Here is a 24787-nt window from a genome sequence, read left to right on the forward strand (position 1 = left end):
ATGGATGGATGATGGATGGATGGATGATGGATGGATGGATGGATGGATGATGGATGGATGATGGATGGATAGTGGATGGATAGTGGATGGATGGATGGATGATGGATGGATGGATGGATGGATGGATGGATGATGGATGGATGATGGATGGATAGTGGATGGATGGATGATGGATGGATGATGGATGGATAGTGGATGGATAGTGGATGGATGATGGATGGATGGATAGTGGATGGATAGTGGATGGATGGATGATGGATGGATAGTGGATGGATGGATGGATAGATAGTGTATAGTGGATGGATGGATGGATGGATGATGGATGGATGGATGGATAGTGGATGGATAGTGTATAGTGGATGGATGGATGGATGATGGATGGATGGATAGTGTATAGTGGATGGATGGATGGATGGATGGATGATGGATGGATGGATAGTGTATAGTGGATGGATGGATGATGGATGGATGGATGATGGATGGATGGATGGATGATGGATGGATGATGGATGGATGGATGGAAAGTGGATGGATGGATGATGGATGGATGATGGATGGATAGTGGATGGATGATGGATGGATGATGGATGGATAGTGGATGGATAGTGGATGGATGGATGATGGATGGATAGTGGATGGATGGATGATGGATGGATGATGGATGGATGGATGGATGGATGATGGATGGATGGATGATGGATGGATAATGGATGGATGGATAGTGGATGGATGATGGATGGATGATGGATGGATAGTGGATGGATAGATGATGGATGGATAGTGGATGGATGGATGATGGATGGATAGTGGATGGATGGATGATGGATGGATAGTGGATGGATGGATGATGGATGGATAGTGTATGGATGGATGGATAGTGGATGGATGATGGATGGATGATGGATGGATAGTGGATGGATAGATGATGGATGGATAGTGGATGGATGGATGATGGATGGATAGTGGATGGATGGATGATGGATGGATAGATGATGGATGGATGATGGATGGATAGTGTATGGATGGATGATGGATGGATAGTGTATAGTGGATGGATGGATGGATGATGGATGGATAGATGATGGATGGATGATGGATAGATGATGGATGGATGATGGATGGATAGTGGATGGATGGATGATGGATGGATGGATAGATGATGGATGGATGATGGATGGATAGTGGATGGATGGATGGATAGATGATGGATGGATAGTGGATGGATGATGGATGGATGATGGATGAATGGATAGTGGATGATGGATGGATGGATAGTGGATGGATGGATGATGGATGGATAGTGGATGGATGGATGATGGATGTATGGATGATGGATGGATGTATAGTGGATGATGGATAGATGCAGTCAGCAAACACGTGTGATTTTACACAACTTGCGTTCGGGTCTTTTCCAGGTGAAAGCAGGATGAGCAAGAGAACCGGGCTGAGGATCTCAACGAGGAATGTGTTGCACAAACACCCCAAATAAATCACTCCATGAAGGAATGTCACACACACATTCACAGCCCAAATGTGTCTGGTTTCCATGTGGAACTCATTCATCATGATTTCGACAAAAAAAAAAGATTTTCAAATATGTGAAATGCAGTAACAGAGTTCAAATGAATTAAACCCTCAAGTAAAGCCACAAAAGCACTTTATCAAACTACCCGCTAACATGTGCAATCCTCCGACCGGACCTCAGGGAAGGTTATCATCCAGTGTTAATGAGTAACGGGATCAGATACAGACTCCGGAACAAACAAACCATCCGTCTCGGAACACACACACTCTCAGGAAACGCTGAGCTTCGAGAGGTTACGCTTGAACTACTAGAAGTACTATTTGTGCCAAAAGGAGATATAAAATAATCCAATTAAATAATACGACCGTCTCACTGATCAGAAGTTCTGTGGTTTTTAAGAGCCACCCATCACAGAAAACTTCCACATTTCCAAAAGCCTTCGGTGGAGCATCAGCAGTCGGAGTTATTCAGGCGTCATCACGCGATCTCTTACAGTGACACAACAGCAGGCTTGTTAGTGTAATGTTTTACAGTTGATTATCAGGAAATGACATCACAGGGGAATTAAAGAATTAGAGACAGGAAGTGAGGCGGCTCGGACAGGAAACAGACAAGTGTGCGTTTGGGAGCTCGTACCTGGAACAATCTCCACATTAAAGCCAGGCAGAAGATCATCGGCCAAAACTGTCTGACCTGGAGAGACAGATGAGACGGAGAGAGAGAGAGAGAGAGAGGTAGAGAGAGACAGACAGACAGAGAAACAGATGAGAGAGAGAGAGAGAGAGAGAGACATAGAGAGAGAGGTAGAGAGAGAGAGAGAGACATAGAGAGAGAGGTAGAGAGAGAGAGAGAGAGGTAGAGAGAGAGGTAGAGAGACATAGAGAGAGAGGTAGAGAGAGAGAGAGAGAGAGAGAGAGGTAGAGAGAGGTAGAGAGACATAGAGAGAGAGAGAGAGGGAGAGAGAGAGAGAGAGAGAGAGAGAGAGAGAGAGAGAGAGAGAGAGAGAGAGAGAGAGAGAGAGAGAGAGAGAGGGAGGTTAAGCAGAGCGCCAGAGCTGAGAAAGAGGAATCATGTGTTGATTTCATGCAGACAGAGAGAAGATCATGTGAAATGTGTGTGAGCAGAAACATGAAGGATTGAAAGATTCCTCCCTAAACTCTCTCCTGGTTCTGTGGGGTTCCAGCCGTTCTCTGGGACAGCAGCCGCTCACACATGATTCCAGCGCTGGCTGATCCTGGAACAGCTCATGAGAACAGTGATGCTAGCCTTAGCAAACCACTGATCCCTGCTTACACGCAAACAAGAGCAAGATGTTTCTCCTCTTCTCATCTCAGTGAGGAGTGTGTGTGTGTGTGTGTGTGTGTGTACGACTGCATGAAGAGAGTCTGTAGAAACTCCTCATGTTTGATCCTCGAGGTCAAAGGTCAATCGATGACACTGAAGGGCATTACACACATTTATCAGTATTTGAGGTACTAAACTCTTTTATAAAAATCTGGCTTTTAATGTAGTTTATGTGTCAATGTGGTGTTTTTAATATGCTTTAAGACACACCATGTGTAAAATCATGTCAACACCGTTGCAGTGAAAAAAATCGCTGGTGTTTCTGACGTCACAAACGACCTTGTAACCAATCAGATCAACGTGTGATCGTCAACCAGTGTGAGTGAGTGAGTGGAGGCGGGGCTCATTTGAATATTCATAGAACAGCATATACTACATGGAAGTTGAGTTTTGCTTTAGTTTGGTTCACTTATTTTCTTCAAACTATGAATCCAAATAAATCCAAAATCCGTTCCTTCAGCTATAATGGATTTCTCAAAAATCTCTCGATTATTTTCCTTCAAACTGTCAAAATCAGTCGATTCTATTTCCCTCACAGCTGCGCTTGATCCATCATCTAACGAACTCGAGTGTAATCTAAAGACGGTCCTGGTCAGGAAACGGGAACGACCTCCTGTGTTGCTCGAGGCTTAAAGCGCATTCCGGCTCTGCGTCTGCCAAACTCGCACTGGACCCCACTGACGAAAGAAACAAAAGTTGTGTCCCAAATGACGCACTATACACTCGAGTGTGTAGTGTATGAACATTACGAGGTTATCTCGTCAGTGGACAGTCCAGGGAAGGACTAGTCCTACATTACACACTTCCTCTTGGATGTCTTTTCCAGTAATAAACAAACACTGTTAAGTTGTTTTGATTGATACTGTGAAGCAGCTTTGATACAATCTGTATTGTGAAAGCGCTATATAAATATATTTGACTTGACTTGACTCTTCTTGGTTCATTAATTATCCAGGTATTGAAAGTGCACTTTCTCCTGTGGAACTCTCAGTGTGAACACGCATGCACCGATCGCACTATTTATACTACAAACGCCATAGAATAGTGCAGAAGTACGTGAACTGGGACGCAATATCGTTTTTTTTTGTGCTGCACAGACGAAAGAAAGTCAGACCGGTTTGTAATGAGGCGAGTGTAAATGATCATCCGGACTCGTTCTGATATCTGGCTGGTTGAGATGTTGAGAATAATGCAATATTTTGATGATTAAGCACATCATTATTATAGTACTTCATTTAAGTAATGAGATCTTTGATTAAATTACTGTAATGATCTTTCACTGCTGCTTTTTTTGATTGACATCTCTAATTTTTGTCCAGTTTGCTTCCTAAAGATGTCAAGCTCAGCTTCATTGAGATGAAGGGTAAATAACTCGAGCCCTTCTCTCTCTCTGTCTCCACATCTGCACAGAGCGCTTACGTCACGCTGCACAGCTGGATGCTGCACTGTTGCCATGGCAGCACATGATTCTGTGGTCAAATAAATATATATACATTGTTTTTTTGCATTTATGAAAAATATAAATTTATCAATAACTACAAATGCATTGACTGTTTTTTATTTTAATTTTAAACCTTAACTCCATTATTTAATCAATGTATTTAGTTAATGGTTATAATCACGTATATCTAAGGTGGATGAACAACATGTCCTGCAAACATGCATCAAATCAATGACTTCATTTCTTCACTCAAGACACTAAACGCGTGACAGCATGAGCTGAAGCGTTCGAGCCGATCTCTGCGATCCGAAGCTTCAAGCGCCACACAGAGCGGACACTGCTCGGGTCAGACCTGCTCTCTGACACTGCAAACACATCAAAGCTATCTCAGATCTTCAGGAGCATTTTTATGATCAACACTGTCTAACATGATGAAATATTGACTCTTACTGAACTTCTAAACCGCTGACCTCTTACTGTAGAAAACATGAATACAGACATTATACATCACAAAATCTGTATTTGGTTGACGAAAAGGAAACTCTGTCAAACCCTGAGTGTGATTGTGAACATGATCGAACTCCCGCACAAACCTCAGGACGAGCCTAGTGTAGTGTAGTTTGTAGTGTAGTGTGTTGTGTTGTGTAGTGTATAGTGTAGTGTAGTTTGTAGTGTAGTATGTAGTGTGTAGTGTAGTGTATAGTGTAGTGTATGGTGTAGTGTGTATTATAGTATGTATTATAGTATGTAGTGTGTAGTGTAGTGTAGTATAGTGTAGTGTGTATTGTAGTATGTAGTGTAGTGTGTAGTGTAGTGCGCTCACCCAACACAAGCAGCTCCACATGCGCTTCATTCTGACCCTCCAGATCGTCAGAGATCACGACTTTACAGAAGTAAACGCCACTGTCGCCCCACTGCAGCTCACCGATGCGCAGATCAGCCTCTGAGAGACAGACAGACAGTCAGTCAGACACACAGTCAGACACACAGTCAGACACACACACACACACACACACACACACACACACACACAGTCAGACACACAGTCAGACACACAGTCAGACGCACAGTCAGACGCACAGTCAGACGCACAGTCAGACGCACAGTCAGACGCACAGTCAGACACACAGCCAGACAAACAGTCAGACAAACAGTCAGACACAGTCAGAGATACAATCAGACAGACACACACACACACACACACACAGCCAGACACACAGCCAGACACACAGCCAGACACACAGCCAGACACACAGTCAGACACACACACACACACACACACACAGTCAGACACAGTCAGACACAGTCAGACACACAGCCAGACACACAGCCAGACACACAGTCAGACATAGTCAGAGATACAATCAGACAGACACAGACACACAGTCAGACACACAGTCAGACACACAGTCAGACACACAGTCAGACACACAGTCAGACACACAGTCAGACATAGTCAGAGATACAATCAGACAGACACACACACACACACACACAGCCAGACACACAGTCAGACACAGTCAGACACAGTCAGACACACAGCCAGACACAGTCAGAGATACAATCAGACAGACACACAGTCAGACACACAGTCAGACACACACACAGTCACACACAGTCAGACACACACACACACACACACACACACACAGTCAGACACACAGTCAGACACAGTCAGACACAGTCAGACACAGTCAGACACACAGTCAGACACACAGTCAGACACACAGTCAGACACACAGTCAGACACACAGTCAGACACACAGTCAGACACACAGCCAGACACACAGTCAGACACACAGTCAGACACAGTCAGAGATACAATCAGACAGACACAGACACACAGTCAGACACACAGTCAGACACAGTCAGACACACAGTCAGACACACAGCCAGACACACAGCCAGACACACAGCCAGACACACAGTCAGAGATACAATCAGACAGACACACACACACAGTCAGACACACAGTCAGACACACAGCCAGACACACAGCCAGACAGACAGACACACACATACACACACACACACACACACACACACACACACACACACACACACACAGTCAGACACACAGTCAGACACACAGCCAGACACACAGCCAGACACAGTCAGAGATACAATCAGACAGACACACACACAGTCAGACACACAGTCAGACACACAGCCAGACACACAGTCAGACACAGTCAGAGATACAATCAGACAGACACACACACACAGTCAGACACACAGTCAGACACACAGTCAGACACAGTCAGGCACACAGTCAGGCACACAGTCAGACACACAGTCAGACACACAGTCAGACACACAGTCAGACACACAGTCAGACACACAGCCAGACACACAGCCAGACACACAGTCAGACACACAGTCAGACACAGTCAGAGATACAATCAGAGATACAATCAGACAGACACACACACACACACAGTCAGACACACAGTCAGACAAACAGTCAGACACGCAATCAGACAGACAGACACACACATACACACACACACACACACACAGTCAGACACACAGTCAGACACACAGTCAGACACACAGTCAGACATACAATCAGACAGACACAGACACACAGTCAGACACACAGCCAGACACACAGTCAGACACAGTCAGATACAATCAGACAGACACACACACACAGTCAGACACACAGTCAGACACAGTCAGAGATACAATCAGACAGACACACACACACAGTCAGACACACAGTCAGACACACAGTCAGACACACAGTCAGACACACAGTCAGACAGACAGTCAGACAGACAGACACAGACACACACACACACACAGTCAGACACACAGTCAGACACACAGTCAGACACACAGTCAGACACACAGTCAGACACACAATCAGACAGACACAGACACACAGTCAGACACACAGTCAGACACACAGCCAGACACACAGCCAGACACACAGCCAGACACACAGCCAGACACACAGTCAGACACAATCAGACAGACACACACACACAGTCAGACACACAGTCAGACACACAGCCAGACACACAGCCAGACACACAGTCAGACACAGTCAGAGATACAATCAGACAGACACAGACACACAGTCAGACACACAGCCAGACACACAGCCAGACACACAGTCAGACACAGTCAGAGATACAATCAGACAGACACACACACACAGTCAGACACACAGTCAGACACACAGTCAGACACACAGTCAGACATACAATCAGACAGACACAGACACACAGTCAGACACACAGTCAGACACACAGCCAGACACACAGCCAGACACACAGCCAGACACACAGTCAGACACAGTCAGATACAATCAGACAGACACACACACACAGTCAGACACACAGTCAGACACACAGCCAGACACACAGTCAGACACAGTCAGAGATACAATCAGACAGACACAGACACACAGTCAGACACACAGTCAGACACACAGTCAGACACACAGTCAGACACACAGTCAGACACACAGTCAGACACACAGTCAGACACACAGCCAGACACACAGTCAGACATAGTCAGAGATACAATCAGACAGACACACACACACACACAGCCAGACACACAGTCAGACACAGTCAGACACACAGTCAGACACACAGCCAGACACAGTCAGAGATACAATCAGACAGACACACAGTCAGACACACAGTCAGACACACAGTCAGACACACACACAGTCACACACAGTCAGACACACACACACACACACACACACACACAGTCAGACACACAGTCAGACACAGTCAGACACAGTCAGACACACAGTCAGACACACAGTCAGACACACAGTCAGACACACAGTCAGACACACAGTCAGACAAACAGTCAGACACACAGTCAGACACACAGCCAGACACACAGTCAGACACACAGTCAGACACAGTCAGAGATACAATCAGACAGACACAGACACACAGTCAGACACACAGTCAGACACACAGTCAGACACACAGCCAGACACACAGCCAGACACACAGCCAGACACACAGTCAGATATACAATCAGACAGACACACACACACAGTCAGACACACAGTCAGACACACAGTCAGACACACAGCCAGACACGCAATCAGACAGACAGACACACACATACACACACACACACACACACACACACACACACACAGTCAGACACACAGTCAGACACACAGTCAGACACACAGCCAGACACACAGCCAGACACAGTCAGAGATACAATCAGACAGACACACACACACAGTCAGACACACAGTCAGACACACAGCCAGACACACAGTCAGACACAGTCAGAGATACAATCAGACAGACACACACACACAGTCAGACACACAGTCAGACACACAGTCAGACACAGTCAGGCACACAGTCAGACACACAGTCAGACACACAGTCAGACACACAGTCAGACACACAGTCAGACACACAGTCAGACACACAGCCAGACACACAGTCAGACACACAGTCAGACACACAGTCAGACACAGTCAGAGATACAATCAGACAGACACACACACACACAGTCAGACACACAGTCAGACACGCAATCAGACACGCAATCAGACAGACAGACACACACATACACACACACACACACACACAGTCAGACACACAGTCAGACACACAGTCAGACATACAATCAGACAGACACAGACACACAGTCAGACACACAGCCAGACACACAGTCAGACACAGTCAGATACAATCAGACAGACACACACACACACAGTCAGACACACAGTCAGACACAGTCAGAGATACAATCAGACAGACACACACACACAGTCAGACACACAGTCAGACACACAGTCAGACACACAGTCAGACAGACAGTCAGACAGACAGACACACACACACACACACACAGTCAGACACACAGTCAGACACACAGTCAGACACACAGTCAGACACACAGTCAGACACACAGTCAGACACACAATCAGACAGACACAGACACACAGTCAGACACACAGTCAGACACACAGCCAGACACACAGCCAGACACACAGTCAGACACAATCAGACAGACACACACACACAGTCAGACACACAGTCAGACACACAGCCAGACACACAGCCAGACACACAGTCAGACACACAGTCAGACACAGTCAGAGATACAATCAGACAGACACAGACACACAGTCAGACACACAGTCAGACACACAGCCAGACACACAGTCAGACACAGTCAGAGATACAATCAGACAGACACACACACACAGTCAGACACACAGTCAGACACACAGTCAGACACACAGTCAGACATACAATCAGACAGACACAGACACACAGTCAGACACACAGTCAGACACACAGCCAGACACACAGTCAGACACAGTCAGATACAATCAGACAGACACACACACACAGTCAGACACACAGTCAGACACACAGCCAGACACACAGTCAGACACAGTCAGAGATACAATCAGACAGACACAGACACACAGTCAGACACACAGTCAGACACACAGCCAGACACACAGTCAGACACAGTCAGAGATACAATCAGACAGACACACACACACAGTCAGACACACAGCCAGACACGCAATCAGACAGACAGACACACACACACACACACACACACACAGTCAGACACACAGTCAGACACAGTCAGGCACAGTCAGGCACACAGTCAGACACACAGCCAGACACACAGCCAGACACACAGCCAGACACACAGTCAGACACACAGTCAGACATACAATCAGACAGACACAGACACACAGTCAGACACACAGTCAGACACAGTCAGAGATACAATCAGACAGACACACACACACAGTCAGACACACAGTCAGACACACAGTCAGACACACAGTCAGACACGCAACAGACAGACAGACACACACACACACACACACACACACACACACACACACACACACACACACACACACACACACACAGTCAGACACACAGTCAGACACACAGTCAGACACACAGTCAGACACAGTCAGGCACACAGTCAGACACACAGCCAGACACACAGCCAGACACACAGCCAGACACACAGTCAGACACACAGTCAGACATACAATCAGACAGACACAGACACACAGCCAGACACACAGTCAGACACAGTCAGAGATACAATCAGACAGACACACACACACAGTCAGACACAGTCAGACACACAGTCAGACACACAGTCAGACACGCAATCAGACAGACAGACACACACACACACACACACACACACACACAGTCAGACAGACAGACAACAGTCAAACACACAGTCAGACACACAGTCAGACATACAATCAATCAGACAGACACAGACACACAGTCAGACACACAGTCAGACACACAGTCAGACACACAGTCAGACACACAGCCAGACACACAGTCAGACACAGTCAGAGATACAATCAGACAGACACACACACACAGTCAGACACACAGTCAGACACACAGTCAGACACGCAATCAGACAGACAGACACACACATACACACACACACACACACACACAGTCAGACAGACAGACAACAGTCAAACACACAGTCAGACACACAGACAGTCAAACACACAGTCAGACAGACAGACAGACACACACACACACAGTCAGACACACAGTCAGACACAGTCAGACACAGTCAGACACAGTCAGACACAGTCAGACACACAGCCAGACACACAGCCAGACACACAGTCAGACACACAGCCAGACACACAGCCAGACACACAGCCAGACAGACACACACACACACACACACACATACACACACACACACAGTCAGACACACAGTCAGACACACAGCCAGACACAGTCAGAGATACAATCAGACAGACACAGACAGACACATATATCTGGAATCTGCGCATGCGCGGGCGGTGTTTGTTTGTGTTTAGAGCTCCGTCGAATTGATTCATTAATCCTTGATTTTCTTCTTTACCACTCATTTATTAACAAGCACTTTCTGTTTTTATATCGTGTGAACCTATCCTCGATACTATTCCCTATAAAAAAACAATCGGATTGCTTTGATATCGCTACTTAGATCCAACTTTGCGAATCTCGGCTACTAGCCTTTAGCCCGCTAGCATTTCACGCGTGGGCTCGCGCCTATTGACCGTCTGATTTTACACCCGTTTCACTGAAAGGATACAGGTTATATCCAGCATTCCAGTCCTAAATTAGTAGTGATATTGGTAGTATCACTGTTAATTTACTGTTCATCTGTTATAATGGCGAACATATCGGATGTGTGTCTAACGTTACCTCTGAGTGCAGGTGAGGACACATTCGAGCTGATGTCGGTGCGATTGGAACTGGAATCGGTGGAGAAACAGATCCGTGGTCTGCTGGAGAGGCAAGCCGAGCTGCGGGATCGGCGATCAGCGCTTGAAACGTCACGCGCCGATGCTCACAAGTCAGTGGTTAGTAACTTTTTGACTCCGACTTCCTCTACTCCGTGCGTTTCTCTGCCCAGGAGGACGCGATCATCTCTGGCTTCATTCACTCCGGCACCTACACAACACCATGGACCCTGGGTGATCCCACAGCGGAAGACACGAGCCAGGACCAGAGCAAGAACCTCTCCGCCCCTCCCGGTCTTCGAGATCTCCACCCGGAACCGCTTCTCCCCTCTTCACGAGTCGGAACGCGACGACGCCGTGATCATCGGCACTTCCATGGTCCGTCATGTCCGCGCTACCTCAGGTAAGGGTAAGGTGCGCACTCACTGCTTTCCTGGTGCTCGTGTTCTTGATGTCGCCGCACAGGTTCCCGAGATTCTGAACGGTGACGAGCGCGTCGGAGCCGTTGTCCTCCATGCGGGAACGAACGACATCAGGCTGCGGCAGACGGAGGTTCTGAAGAAGGACTACAGGAGCCTGATCGAGGCGGTACGCAGCACAGCGCCTGAGGCAACGATCATCGTGTCTGGACCGCTTCCCACGTACCGACTAGGACAAGAAAGGTTCAGTAGACTATTTGCTCTAAATGAATGGTTAATGTCATGGTGTAATGAACAGAAACTGCTCTTTGTAAATAATTGGAATCTGTTCTGGGAGCGACCTAGGCTCTACCGTGCTGATGGCCTGCACCCCAGCAGAATCGGAGCGGCTGTGCTGTCGGACAACATCTCCAAGACGTTGCACACCATCTGACTAGTAAGTCAAAGTCCAATTCACAGTCTTTGCTGTCCCAACTTAATTGATATAAGTAGTGTAGAACATTATATAGAAACTGTGTCTATTCCTCGTGTAGTGAGGCCAAACAATAAATCTAGTGTAGGATCTAGGAAAAATCTTATTGTAATTAAACCAGAAAATCTAAATATCAGTGAACAAAAACAATTTCTAAAACTAGGTCTTCTAAACATTAGATCGCTCACACCTAAGGCGGTTATTGTAAATGAAATGGTCACAGATAATAGCTTCGATGTACTTTGCCTTACTGAAACCTGGCTTAAACCAAATGAGTATTTCGGTCTAAATGAGTCTACTCCGTCAGGATATTGTTATAAGCATGAGCCCCGTCTGATCGGTCGTGGCGGCGGTGTTGCAACAATCTATAGAGATATTCTTAATGTTACTCAGAAAACAGGTCACAGGTTTAATTCGTTTGAAGTACTTGTGCTAAACGTTACGCTCTTAGATGTAAGAAAGAAATCCCTATTATCTCTAGCCTTGGCTACTGTATATAGACCTCCAGGGCCCTACACTGATTTCCTAAAAGAGTTTGCAGACTTTCTCTCAGATCTATTGGTCAATGTCGATAAAGCAATAATTGTTGGAGATTTTAACATACACGTAGATAACACAAATGATGCGTTAGGGACTGCGTTTACAGATTTATTAAATTCCTTTGGGGTCAAGCAAAACGTCAGTGGTCCCACTCATCGTCTAAATCATACACTAGACTTAATTATATCATATGGAACCGATCCAACCGATATAGATATTATACCGCAAAGTGACGATCTCACTGATCATCACATGGTAACTTGTATAATACGCACTGCTGAAATTTGTCATGTTGCGCCGCGTTATCGACCAGGCAGAACAATCCTTCCAATCACTATAGATAGATTCTCAAATAGCTTACCTGATCTATCTCAGCTGCTCAGTGAACCCAAACAAACAGATGAACTAGAGGAAATGACCAGCAGTTTGAGCACCATTTTCTCTAGTACATTAGATATTGTTGCACCAATTAGATTGAAAAAGGTTAGAGAGAAAACTAAAGCACCATGGTACAATAGTACTACACATGCTATCAAGAGAGAAACTCGTAACTTAGAGCGTAAATGGAAACAAACTAATTTAGAGGTCTTTAGAATCGCGTGGAAAGACAGTGTGTCACGTTATAAAAAGGCTCTAAAAGCAGCCAGGGCAGAGCATCTCCGCAAACTAATAGAAAATAACCAAAATAATCCAAGGTTTTTATTTAACACCGTGGCTAGACTAACAAATAAACAGACATCACCAGAGCAAAATATTCCGTTACAGTATAGTTGTAATGATTTTATGAATTACTTCAATGAGAAAATAGAAAGCATCCGAAATACAATTGTAAATGTACAATCCTCTATGGTGTCTTGTGATTCAGCCTCAATTATCGTCCCTCAAGAACAACTACACCGCTTTACAACTGTAGGACAGGAAGAGCTAAATAAACTTATCATTGCATCTAAACCAACAACATGTTTATTAGATCCAATACCCACTAAACTTCTGAAAGAAGTGTTACCTGTAGTGGAAGAGCCTCTTCTTAATATTATTAACTCGTCTTTATTTTTAGGTCATGTTCCAAAAATATTCAAGCTGGCAGTAATAAAACCTCTCATTAAGAAACCGCAATTAGATCAAAATAACTTAGCAAATTACAGACCCATTTCAAATCTTCCATTTATGTCTAAAATACTAGAAAAAATTGTGTCCGCTCAGTTGTGTTCTTTCTTGCAAGAAAATGAGATATATGAAAAATTTCAGTCAGGATTCAGACCGCATCATAGCACAGAAACTGCGCTAGTTAAAATTACAAATGATTTACTTTTAGCTTCTGACCAAGGCTGTATCTCAATACTAGTTCTACTCGATCTTAGCGCTGCGTTCGACACTATAGATCATAAAATACTCCTGGATCGACTACAAAACTACACTGGTGTTCAGGGACAGGCATTAAGCTGGTTCAGATCGTACTTATCGGACCGTTACCATTTTGTCTGTTTAAATGGGGAAAAATCGAAGATAACGTCAGTAGACTATGGAGTGCCGCAAGGATCGGTGTTAGGCCCTCTGCTATTCTCAATATATATGCTGCCACTTGGTAATATTATAAGAAAACATGGAATTAATTTCCACTGCTATGCTGATGACACTCAATTATATATTTCATCACGACCAGATGAATACACTAACTTATCTAAATTGACAGAATGTCTTAAAGATATAAAATGCTGGATGACGTGTAATTTCCTGCTACTAAATCCAGATAAAACTGAGGTATTACTTATTGGTCCAAAAAACTACCCACAAAACCTCTTACAATACAACTTTAATATAGAAGGATGTCCTGTTACCTTATCCACTACAGTAAAAGACCTGGGTGTTATACTAGACCGCAACTTGTCTTTCGAAAATCATATTTCGTATGTTACAAGAACAGCCTTTTTCCACCTTAGAAACATTGCTAAATTACGTAACATGCTATCTGTTTCTGATGCAGAAAAGTTAGTTCATGCATTCATGACCTCGAGACTAGATTATTGTAATGCTTTATTAGCTGGTTGTCCTGCATCTTCAATAAACAAGCTACAGTTAGTCCAAAATGCAGCCGCTAGAGTTCTTACTAGGTCAAGAAAATATGATCATATAACACCGATTCTATCATCTCTACACTGGTTACCTATCAAGTCCCGTATCAATTACAAAGTACTATTACTGACCTATAAAGCCCTAAATGGTTTAGCTCCTGTGTATTTAATGGACCTTCTATCGCCCTACAATCCATCGCGTTCTTTAAGATCCCGAAATTCGAGGCTTCTGGTCATTCCTAGGATATCTAAGTCCACTAAAGGAGGGAGGGCGTTCTCACATTTAGCTCCTAAACTCTGGAATAGCCTTCCTGATACTGTTCGTGGCTCAGACTCGCTCTCCCAGTTCAAAACTAGATTAAAGACGCATCTCTTCAGCCAAGCATTCACATAATGCTTACCTTTTATACCACTGTTGAATCAGATCGACTGCATTAATATTATGAACAGCAGCTACGCTAATTATTTCCCATCTGCTTTTCTGCTGTTATCTCGGGACGCTAGTCCCGAGGTAAATAGCGTTCGTCAGCTCCAGTTTGTATCCAGCCTCTCACGGAGACTTCAGACGCTCCAACACCTGCGATGAGACGACTCGACGCCTATGAAGAGACGACTCGACGCCTGTGAAGAGACGACTCAACGCCGGCGATATGTTATGCCCTAAATTAATACATGATGATTAACTAACTATATTATTCTATGTACATTTCTGAAATGCACTTTCTGTAAAGCTGCTTTGAAACAATATGTATTGTGAAAAGCGCTATACAAATAAATTTGAATTGAATATACACACACACACACACACACGCACACACACACCAACACACACTCAGACACACAGTCAGACAGACCGACAGACACACAGTCAGACACACAGTCAGACAGATAGACAGACAGACAGACAACAGTCAAACACACAGTCAGACACACAGACAGTCAAACACACATACACACACACACACACACACACACACACAGTCAGACACACAGTCAGACAGACAGACAGACACACAGTCAGACACACAGTCAGTCAGACACACAGTCAGTCAGACAGACTGACAGACAGACACACATACACACACACACACACACACACACATTCAGACAGACAGACAAACAGACAGACAAACAGAGAGACTAATGCTTTAAACTGTGAATATGCTTTCGAATGACAGTTATTAAATATAGGCTATATTTGTGGTCCTGGATGGTGAATGGTCCATCCAGAATTAAAGGGATAGTTCACAAAAAAAAAAAAAAAAAAATTCTGTCATAATTTTCTCACCTTAATGTCATTCCAGACCCATACGCCTAAAAAAAGCAGATAATTTTAATGAATCTCCATTGAAACCCATATATACACTCACATATAGAGGGTCAACGGAAGCTCAAATGCACAAAAAACAAACCTCATTGGTGTTTGAGCTTCTGATTACCATATCTGTTGCTCTATGTACGTTCACTGATCAATGTTTATACGTGAATAAAACCCTAAATTAAATCCGTTCATCAAATAAAGCGATTGAGTCTCTTTAGAAGACATGGATTATACCACTTAACCACACAAATCACATTTATATTACCATCTCTTTATGAGTGTTTTGAAGCATTAGGGTTTTGGTTGAATAGACAGGGACAGAAATCTCTCAGATTTCAACTAAAACATCGTCATTTGTGTTCTGAAAATGAACGGAAGTCTTACGGGTTTGCAACGACACGAGGGAGAGTAAATTATGACGGAATTTTCATTTTTGGGTGAACAAATTCTTTAATAATGACTCAAACATCAGACGTGTTCACATGAGGCGAGTGTAACTGAATCCCTCAGTATAATTATCTCCAGTAGTTCAACATCATGAACCGGTGAGGCTGGTGAACACGGCCTCTTTCACACGATACGCACCATAAACTAAAGAACACTCACATTCAAGTCAGAAAATGACACTGATAATGACTCTTTTGGGATCAAATGCGCATGTTGAAGTGTGTGAGATGTGGGAGGGATTGGGTTATTCCTGAGTCCGCTGGAGTGAGTAAACAGAGTAATGTCCGGAACAGGAAACAGTCGGCACAATGAGCAGCACTTCCTGTGACACCGGTGCGTCTCCATCTCACTGAGCTCACTGCACTTTATGGACAACAGCAGAACTGATTTGTGTCTGACATTAGTTTTGTAATGCTAATTAAAGAATATTACGATAAATTCTTTGATTGTTACATAATCCTTCATCATTTCAGCTGTAGATTATAACTAATAGCTAGGTTATGTTCACTACCAGTCTATCAATGTGTGTTAATGCTGAAATATAATTAAGTAACGGTTTGTTTCTATCACGTGTCATGATGTGTATTGAGTTGGCTCGTGAGATTTATGATTCACGCTTCATAATTTCCATTAAGGGAACAGAGAATAAATTCACACATTTACATCTTCATTCAGTCATTGTAAACACGAGCTGGTTCTGAATCAGAGACTCAATGGCCCAGCGAACACAAATTAATTCTAACAACGTTTTGTTCATTTTGCCATTAAATTATTTCTGAATGGTCAAAATTTACAGTTTATTAAATGTTTTAAAAAAAAATTTGTTTGGGTTATGTGAACATTAAAGGAACATTCCATTGTATCATTCTTCAAACATTATGGGAACGTTACTTTTAAATGTTTACTGTGTCTGTGTGTGTGTGTGTGTGCGCGCGCATAAGTGTGTGTGTCTGTGAGTGTTTGTGTGTGTGTGTGCGCATAAGTGTGTGTGTCTGTGAGTGTGTGTGTGTGTGTGTGTGTGTGAGTGTGTGCATAAGTGTGTGTGTCTGTGAGTGTTTGTTTGTGTGAGTGTGTGTGTGTGTGTGTGTGTGTGTGTGAGTGTGTGTGTGTGTGAGTGTGTGTGTGTGTGTGTGTGTGTGTGTGTGTGTGTCTGTTTGTGTGAGTGTGTGTGAGTGTGTGTGTCTGTGAGTGTGTGTGAGTGTGTGTGTGAGTGTGTGTGAGTGTGTGTGTGTGAGTGTGTGTGAGTGTGTGTGTGTGTGTGACTCCTGGGAGAAGCACAAGAATCTCTCCTGTCTCGCACAGTAAATGTAAAGCAGTATTTCAGCTCTGAATGAGTGAGCGAATGAATGCTGGGTAAATGTGTTGCCATGTTATCAATCGTGAGCCTGTCTCGCACTTCTATTCAAACTCTAGTGTCTTTGAACGCTTCACTCCACTAAACAGCAGCAGGATCTGATCCGACACACACACACACACACACACACACACACACACACACACACACACACACACACACACACACACACACACACACACACACACACACACACACACACACACACACACACACACACACACACACACACACACACACACACACACACTGACTCTTTTGTCATGAGAAACTCATAGTAGATCTCAAAATGCATCTGTATTTACACTTCACATCGGACCTTCGACTTAAGTTCCCTCTCAACAATCAACTGAACTCAATAAACCACTCAAAATATAAAAATAAAAATATTCTGCATTCAGTGAGCTTTTCAAAACTTACAGACATCTAAAGCTCAGTTAAACTAATGATTCGGTCATCATTTACTCTCTACTTTCTTCAGTGGAACACTAAATGAGATGTTTAGTTTTGCTCTTTATCATACAATTAGAAGTCAAAATGAAGAGAGAAGTAAAAAATTATGACTTTATGTTATAATTTCAATTTATGTCATAATTTTTTTATAGTTTTAATGTTATGGGGATTTTCTGTTTCTTCTTTTTTTATCTTATTTACTTTTTTGATAACGTTGTGCTGCTCATCTTGGCCAGGTCACTTCTGTAAAACAGATTTTTAATCTGAGAAAGTTTTATCTGCTTAAATAAAGGGCAAAAAAAAAGAAAAAAGAAAAAGAAAATTGTGACTTTTAAAGTCACAAAAATCTTCTTCTGAGCGAAACCCTCATGGAGCTCGACAGTCATGACGAACATCTCGTCTGCTGAGCAGAAGACAGAGCCGAGCGTTTGATTGACAGCTGAGCAGAAGACTGTGAGTCGAGCGTTTGATTGACAGCTGAGCAGAGTCGAGCGTTTGATTGACAGCTGAGCAGAGTCGAGCGTTTGATTGACAGCTGAGCAGAGTCGAGCGTTTGATTGACAGCTGAGCAGAGTCGAGCGTTTGATTGACAGCTGAGCAGAGTCGAGCGTTTGATTGACAGCTGAGCAGAGTCGAGCGTTTGATTGACAGCTGAGCAGAGTCGAGCGTTTGATTGACAGCTGAGCAGAGTCGAGCGTTTGATTGACAGCTGAGCAGAATCGAGCGTTTGATTGACAGCTGAGCAGAGTCGAGCGTTTGATTGACAGCTGAGCAGAGTCGAGCGTTTGATTGACAGCTGAGCAGAGTCGAGCGTTTGATTGACAGCTGAGCAGAGTCGAGCGTTTGATTGACAGCTGAGCAGAGTCGAGCGTTTGATTGACAGCTGAGCAGAATCGAGCGTTTGATTGACAGCTGAGCAGAGTCGAGCGTTTGATTGACAGCTGAGCAGAGTCGAGCGTTTGATTGACAGCTGAGCAGAGTCGAGTGTTTGATTGACAGCTGAGCAGAATCGAGCGTTTGATTGACAGCTGAGCAGAGTCGAGTGTTTGATTGACAGCTGAGCAGAATCGAGCGTTTGATTGACAGCTGAGCAGAGTCGAGTGTTTGATTGACAGCTGAGCAGAGTCGAGCGTTTGATTGACAGCTGAGCAGAATCGAGCGTTTGATTGACAGCTGAGCAGAGTCGAGCGTTTGATTGACAGCTGAGCAGAGTCGAGCGTTTGATTGACAGCTGAGCAGAGTCGAGTGTTTGATTGACAGCTGAGCTGTGACTCACTGTTGATGATGGAGATGTCTCGGCCCTTGTAGTGCTCAGCCAGAGTGATGGAGGAGCCCTGACCCGACGCCACGATCCTCACGGTGCGACCGGTGTCTCCGCAGTCCAGGTGCACCGCAGAGCCGAGCTCGGACCCGTGCAGCGCCAGCGCGTCGGGGAAGCGGAAGGCGTCGCGCGTGCGATCGCGACAGTACGACTTGTACCACCACTGGACCACTGGAGTCTGCGAGGAGACGCTGGTGTACTGACACGGCAGGACCACCGGCTGGAAGAGCATCGCAAAGCGCCGCTCGTCCCGAACCGAGACCTGCACGGCCTCCCCCCGCGACACCGCTGACATCGAGACAAGAGAAACACATGAAGCACATGAGCATCCATCACAAACAAGCCACAGAAACTGAGACGTGGAGTGTGTGCTTCTGTCTGCTGTCACACTGTCATTATCATCATTACTGAGAGCGGCTGATTCAGCACACACTGCTTAAACACATTCAGTCACCAACAGTTGTTAGACTTCAGTTAGTAAATGTGAAATAGTGTCCGCAACATATTTGTCTTTCATTATGTGACATATTTCTTTAGGGAAACAGGAATATGAGAATAAATGTAGGGAGGGACTTGATATCAGCTGGATCAGTTCATCACAGAGATTACATGTTCAAATGAACCACACTGACAAAAATGTTACTCCTCATGACATGAACAAGGTGAACATTTAAAAATAGATACTCAAACTATGAACAAACACATTCCATATGCTGCCCACACACACACACACACACACACACACACTCTTACACTCTCACACACACATTCCTCTGAGCTTCTGAATATCTGCTATCATTCTAGTCAGTCAACAGAAGAGCGTCTCAGATTGTGTTGGGTTTATAAACTAACACACACCCAGAAACAGCTGGTTTAAATATGACCTGTGGGATTCAGACAGACAGACAGACAGACAGACAGACAGAGAGTAAGACAGCAGCAGGCAGGGAGTGTTCACTAGTAAGGGAGCAGACCATGTGTTTGATAAGAAAGGGTTTTAGATTTAGGTTTTGTTTGTTTAGTTTCTTACTTTAGAGGCTTTTAATGTTCTAAAACTCTGTAGTTCATCAAATTAAACTGCTGTGGAAACTTGTTCTGTAACAATTAACAGTTTATAATAGTGTCATGTATTCTAAAATTACAGTTTCAGGTGTAATTATTAAATAGAAGTGAGGTCTTAAAAGTAATGTGATGGGATAACGAGTAAGGAGAGATAGGAATATAATTTCTTACAGTAAAATGGTATAAACGGTGGTCCAATGTGGCGTAACAGACCTGAGCGGAGCTGTAACTGTAACTGTAACACACCTGAGCTGTAACTGTAACACACCTGAGCTGTAACTGTAACACACCTGAGCTGTAACTGTAACACACCTGAGCTGTAACTGTAACACACCTGAGCTGTACCTGTAACACACCTGAGCTGTAACTGTAACACACCTGAGCTGTAACTGTAACACACCTGAGCTGTAACACACCTGAGCTGTACCTGTAACACACCTGAGCTGTAACTGTAACACACCTGAGCTGTAACTGTAACACACATGAGCTGTAACTGTAACACACCTGAGCTGTAACTGTAACACACCTGAGCTGTAACTGTAACACACCTGAGCTGTAACTGTAACACACCTGAGCTGTAACTGTAACACACCTGAGCTGAGCTGTAACTGTAACACACCTGAGCTGAGCTGTAACACACCTGAGCTGTAACTGTAACACACCTGAGCTGTAACTGTAACACACCTGAGCTGTAACACACCTGAGCTGTAACTGTAACACACCTGAGCTGTAACTGTAACACACCTGAGCTGTAACTGTAACACACCTGAGCTGTAACTGTAATACACCTGAGCTGTAACTGTAACACACCTGAGCTGTAACTGTAACACACCTGAGCTGTAACTGTAACACACCTGAGCTGTAACTGTAACACACCTGAGCTGTAACTGTAACACACCTGAGCTGTAACTGTAACACACCTGAGCTGTAACTGTAACACACCTGAGCTGTAACTGTAACACACCTGAGCTGTAACTGTAACACACCTGAGCTGTAACTGTAACACACCTGAGCTGTAACTGTAACACACCTGAGCTGTAACTGTAATACACCTGAGCTGTAACTGTAACACACCTGAGCTGTAACTGTAACACACCTGAGCTGTAACTGTAACTGTAACACACCTGAGCTGTAACACACCTGAGCTGTAACTGTAACACACCTGCGCTGTAACTGTAACACACCTGAGCTGTAACTGTAACACAACTGAGCTGTAACTGTAACACACCTGAGCTGTAACTGTAACTGTAACACACCTGAGCTGTAACACACCTGAGCTGTAACTGTAACACACCTGAGCTGTAACTGTAACACACCTGAGCTGTAACTGTAACACACCTGAGCTGTAACTGTAACACAACTGAGCTGTAACTGTAACACACCTGAGCTGTAACTGTAACACACCTGAGCTGTAACTGTAACACACTTGCGCTGTAACTGTAACACACCTGAGCTGTAACTGTAACACAACTGAGCTGTAACTGTAACACAACTGAGCTGTAACTGTAACACACCTGAGCTGTAACTGTAACACACCTGCGCTGTAACTGTAACACACCTGAGCTGTAACTGTAACACAACTGAGCTGTAACTGTAACACACCTGAGCTGTAACTGTAACTGTAACACACCTGAGCTGTAACTGTAACACACCTGCGCTGTAACTGTAACACACCTGAGCTGTAACTGTAACACAACTGAGCTGTAACTGTAACACACCTGAGCTGTAACTGTAACTGTAACACACCTGAGCTGTAACACACCTGAGCTGTAACTGTAACACACCTGAGCTGTACCTGTAACACACCTGAGCTGTAACTGTAACACACCTGAGCTGAGCTGTAACACACCTGAGCTGTAACACACCTGAGCTGTAACACACCTGAGCTGTAACACACCTGAGCTGTAACTGTAACACACCTGAGCTGTAACTGTAACACACCTGAGCTGTAACACACCTGAGCTTTAACTGTAACACACCTGAGCTGTAACTGTAACACACCTGAGCTGTAACTGTAACACACCTGAGCTGTAACTGTAACACACCTGAGCTGTAACTGTAACACACCTGAGCTGTAACTGTAACACAACTGAGCTGTAACTGTAACACACCTGAGCTGTAACACACCTGAGCTGTAACTGTAACACACCTGAGCTGTAACTGTAACACACCTGAGCTGTAACTGTAACACAACTGAGCTGTACCTGTAACACACCTGAGCTGAGCTGTAACTGTAACACACCTGAGCTGTAACTGTAACACAACTGAGCTGTACCTGTAACACACCTGAGCTGTAACTGTAACACACCTGAGCTGTAACTGTAACACACCTGAGCTGTAACACACCTGAGCTGTAACTGTAATACACCTGAGCTGTAACTGTAATACACCTGAGCTGTAACTGTAACACACCTGAGCTGTACCTGTAACACACCTGAGCTGTAACTGTAACACACCTGAGCTGTAACTGTAACACACCTGAGCTGTAACACACCTGAGCTGTAACTGTAACACACCTGAGCTGTAACACACCTGAGCGGAGCTGTAACTGTAACACACCTGAGCTGTAACTGTAACACACCTGAGCTGTAACTGTAACACACCTGAGCTGTAACTGTAACACACCTGAGCTGAGCTGTAACTGTAACAGTTGGCACTGATTTGACTGAATCTCAGGGTTAAAGCAGCTCTGCTCCTGATTACAGAGGCTTTAGTTAGACATCAACCCACATCATTACACTAGTTAAGCTCAGAAACCCCCACACAAACACTGAGGTACTGCTTTGTAAGCAGTTTTACACCGTTACCATGGTAATCAAACAACTGCTGAAACAGCTTTAAATATTTCAACTACTGAAGATGATCATTTAATGCTGATTTATGTAAGACAGTGGATGCAGCTGCAATATTCATCTCCTGTATTTCGCTCACGGACCAACTTTCCAAATAAACCAAAGTAAACCAAAATGAACGTGAATCACAAGAAGTGAATGTGCTGATAAATATCAGGCGTCAGTGCGTCACATTTACAGTAGAGCAGCTAAGAGCCGCTTTACTGTCACTAATGTAACTAAAAGATTCCCGAATCAAAACAGAGTTAGTGGAGTTACTGGACTGTAAACAGTGTGAAGAGTGAAAACAACCTGCTGTTTCTGCTCAACTTCTCCAAACTCTCAGAAAGTGACGCACCTGTGAACGCCACGAGTGAAATCCAGCATCTGACGAGTGAAATCCTTCTAAACAGTTCCGTTTCGTTTCCCGTAGCAGAATTGCGATCGTGTTTTCCTCGTGTTTTTCGCTTCATTTTCCGTCCGTCTATTCTGCGTCTCGAGAGTAACGGGTCTGAGGGAACGGAGGCGCGCGCCGCCCTCTAGAGCGCGTTACCGAGGACTTTCAAGGAGGGGTTTTATTTTCAACAAGATATCACAGTCTCTCTCTCTCTCTCTCTCTCTCTCTCTCTCTCTCTCTCTCTCTCTCTCTCTCTCTCTCTCTCTCTCTCTAATATATATATATATATATATATATATATATATATATATATATATATATATATATATCACTATTCATCATTATATACAATTACATAAACTATACAAATCTAAATAACATATCCAAAAAAAAAAAAAAAACTGGTTAAAAGGTTAAAGACGACCATCATGATAGTCTAAACTAAAGTATTAATTCAAGAAGTTTGATAATAGACTTGAATCAATAATGATTTCGCCCTCTAGTGTTTCTATCGGTGTATTAGCGTGAGTAGT

General features: G+C 44.2%; 1 protein-coding gene across 4 annotated transcripts in view; it reads right to left on the bottom strand.

Moving 5' to 3' along the window:
• The window catches only part of LOC130099216 (immunoglobulin-like domain-containing receptor 2), a 32936-nt gene extending 8547 nt beyond the window's left edge, over positions 1-24389 (bottom strand). For 3 of the 4 annotated variants that reach the window (XM_056264823.1, XM_056264825.1, XM_056264822.1), the window contains exons 1-4: positions 24216-24389; positions 19920-20252; positions 5134-5253; positions 2162-2218 (exon numbers count right to left, since the gene is read on the bottom strand). In XM_056264823.1, coding sequence (XP_056120798.1) covers positions 2162-2218; positions 5134-5253; positions 19920-20252; positions 24216-24330 — 625 coding nt within the window. In that variant the 5' untranslated portion in view covers positions 24331-24389. The remainder of the gene's footprint in view (positions 1-2161; positions 2219-5133; positions 5254-19919; positions 20253-24215) is intronic. The other variant, XM_056264824.1, reaches the window with a different exon arrangement.
• Positions 24390-24787: the final 398 nt, after the last annotated feature.

The sequence above is a fragment of the Rhinichthys klamathensis genome, unplaced genomic scaffold, assembly GCF_029890125.1.
Source record: "Rhinichthys klamathensis goyatoka isolate OS25496 unplaced genomic scaffold, OSU_Roscu_1.1 h1tg000224l_1, whole genome shotgun sequence".
In the NCBI taxonomy this organism is placed as follows: domain Eukaryota; kingdom Metazoa; phylum Chordata; class Actinopteri; order Cypriniformes; family Leuciscidae; genus Rhinichthys; species Rhinichthys klamathensis.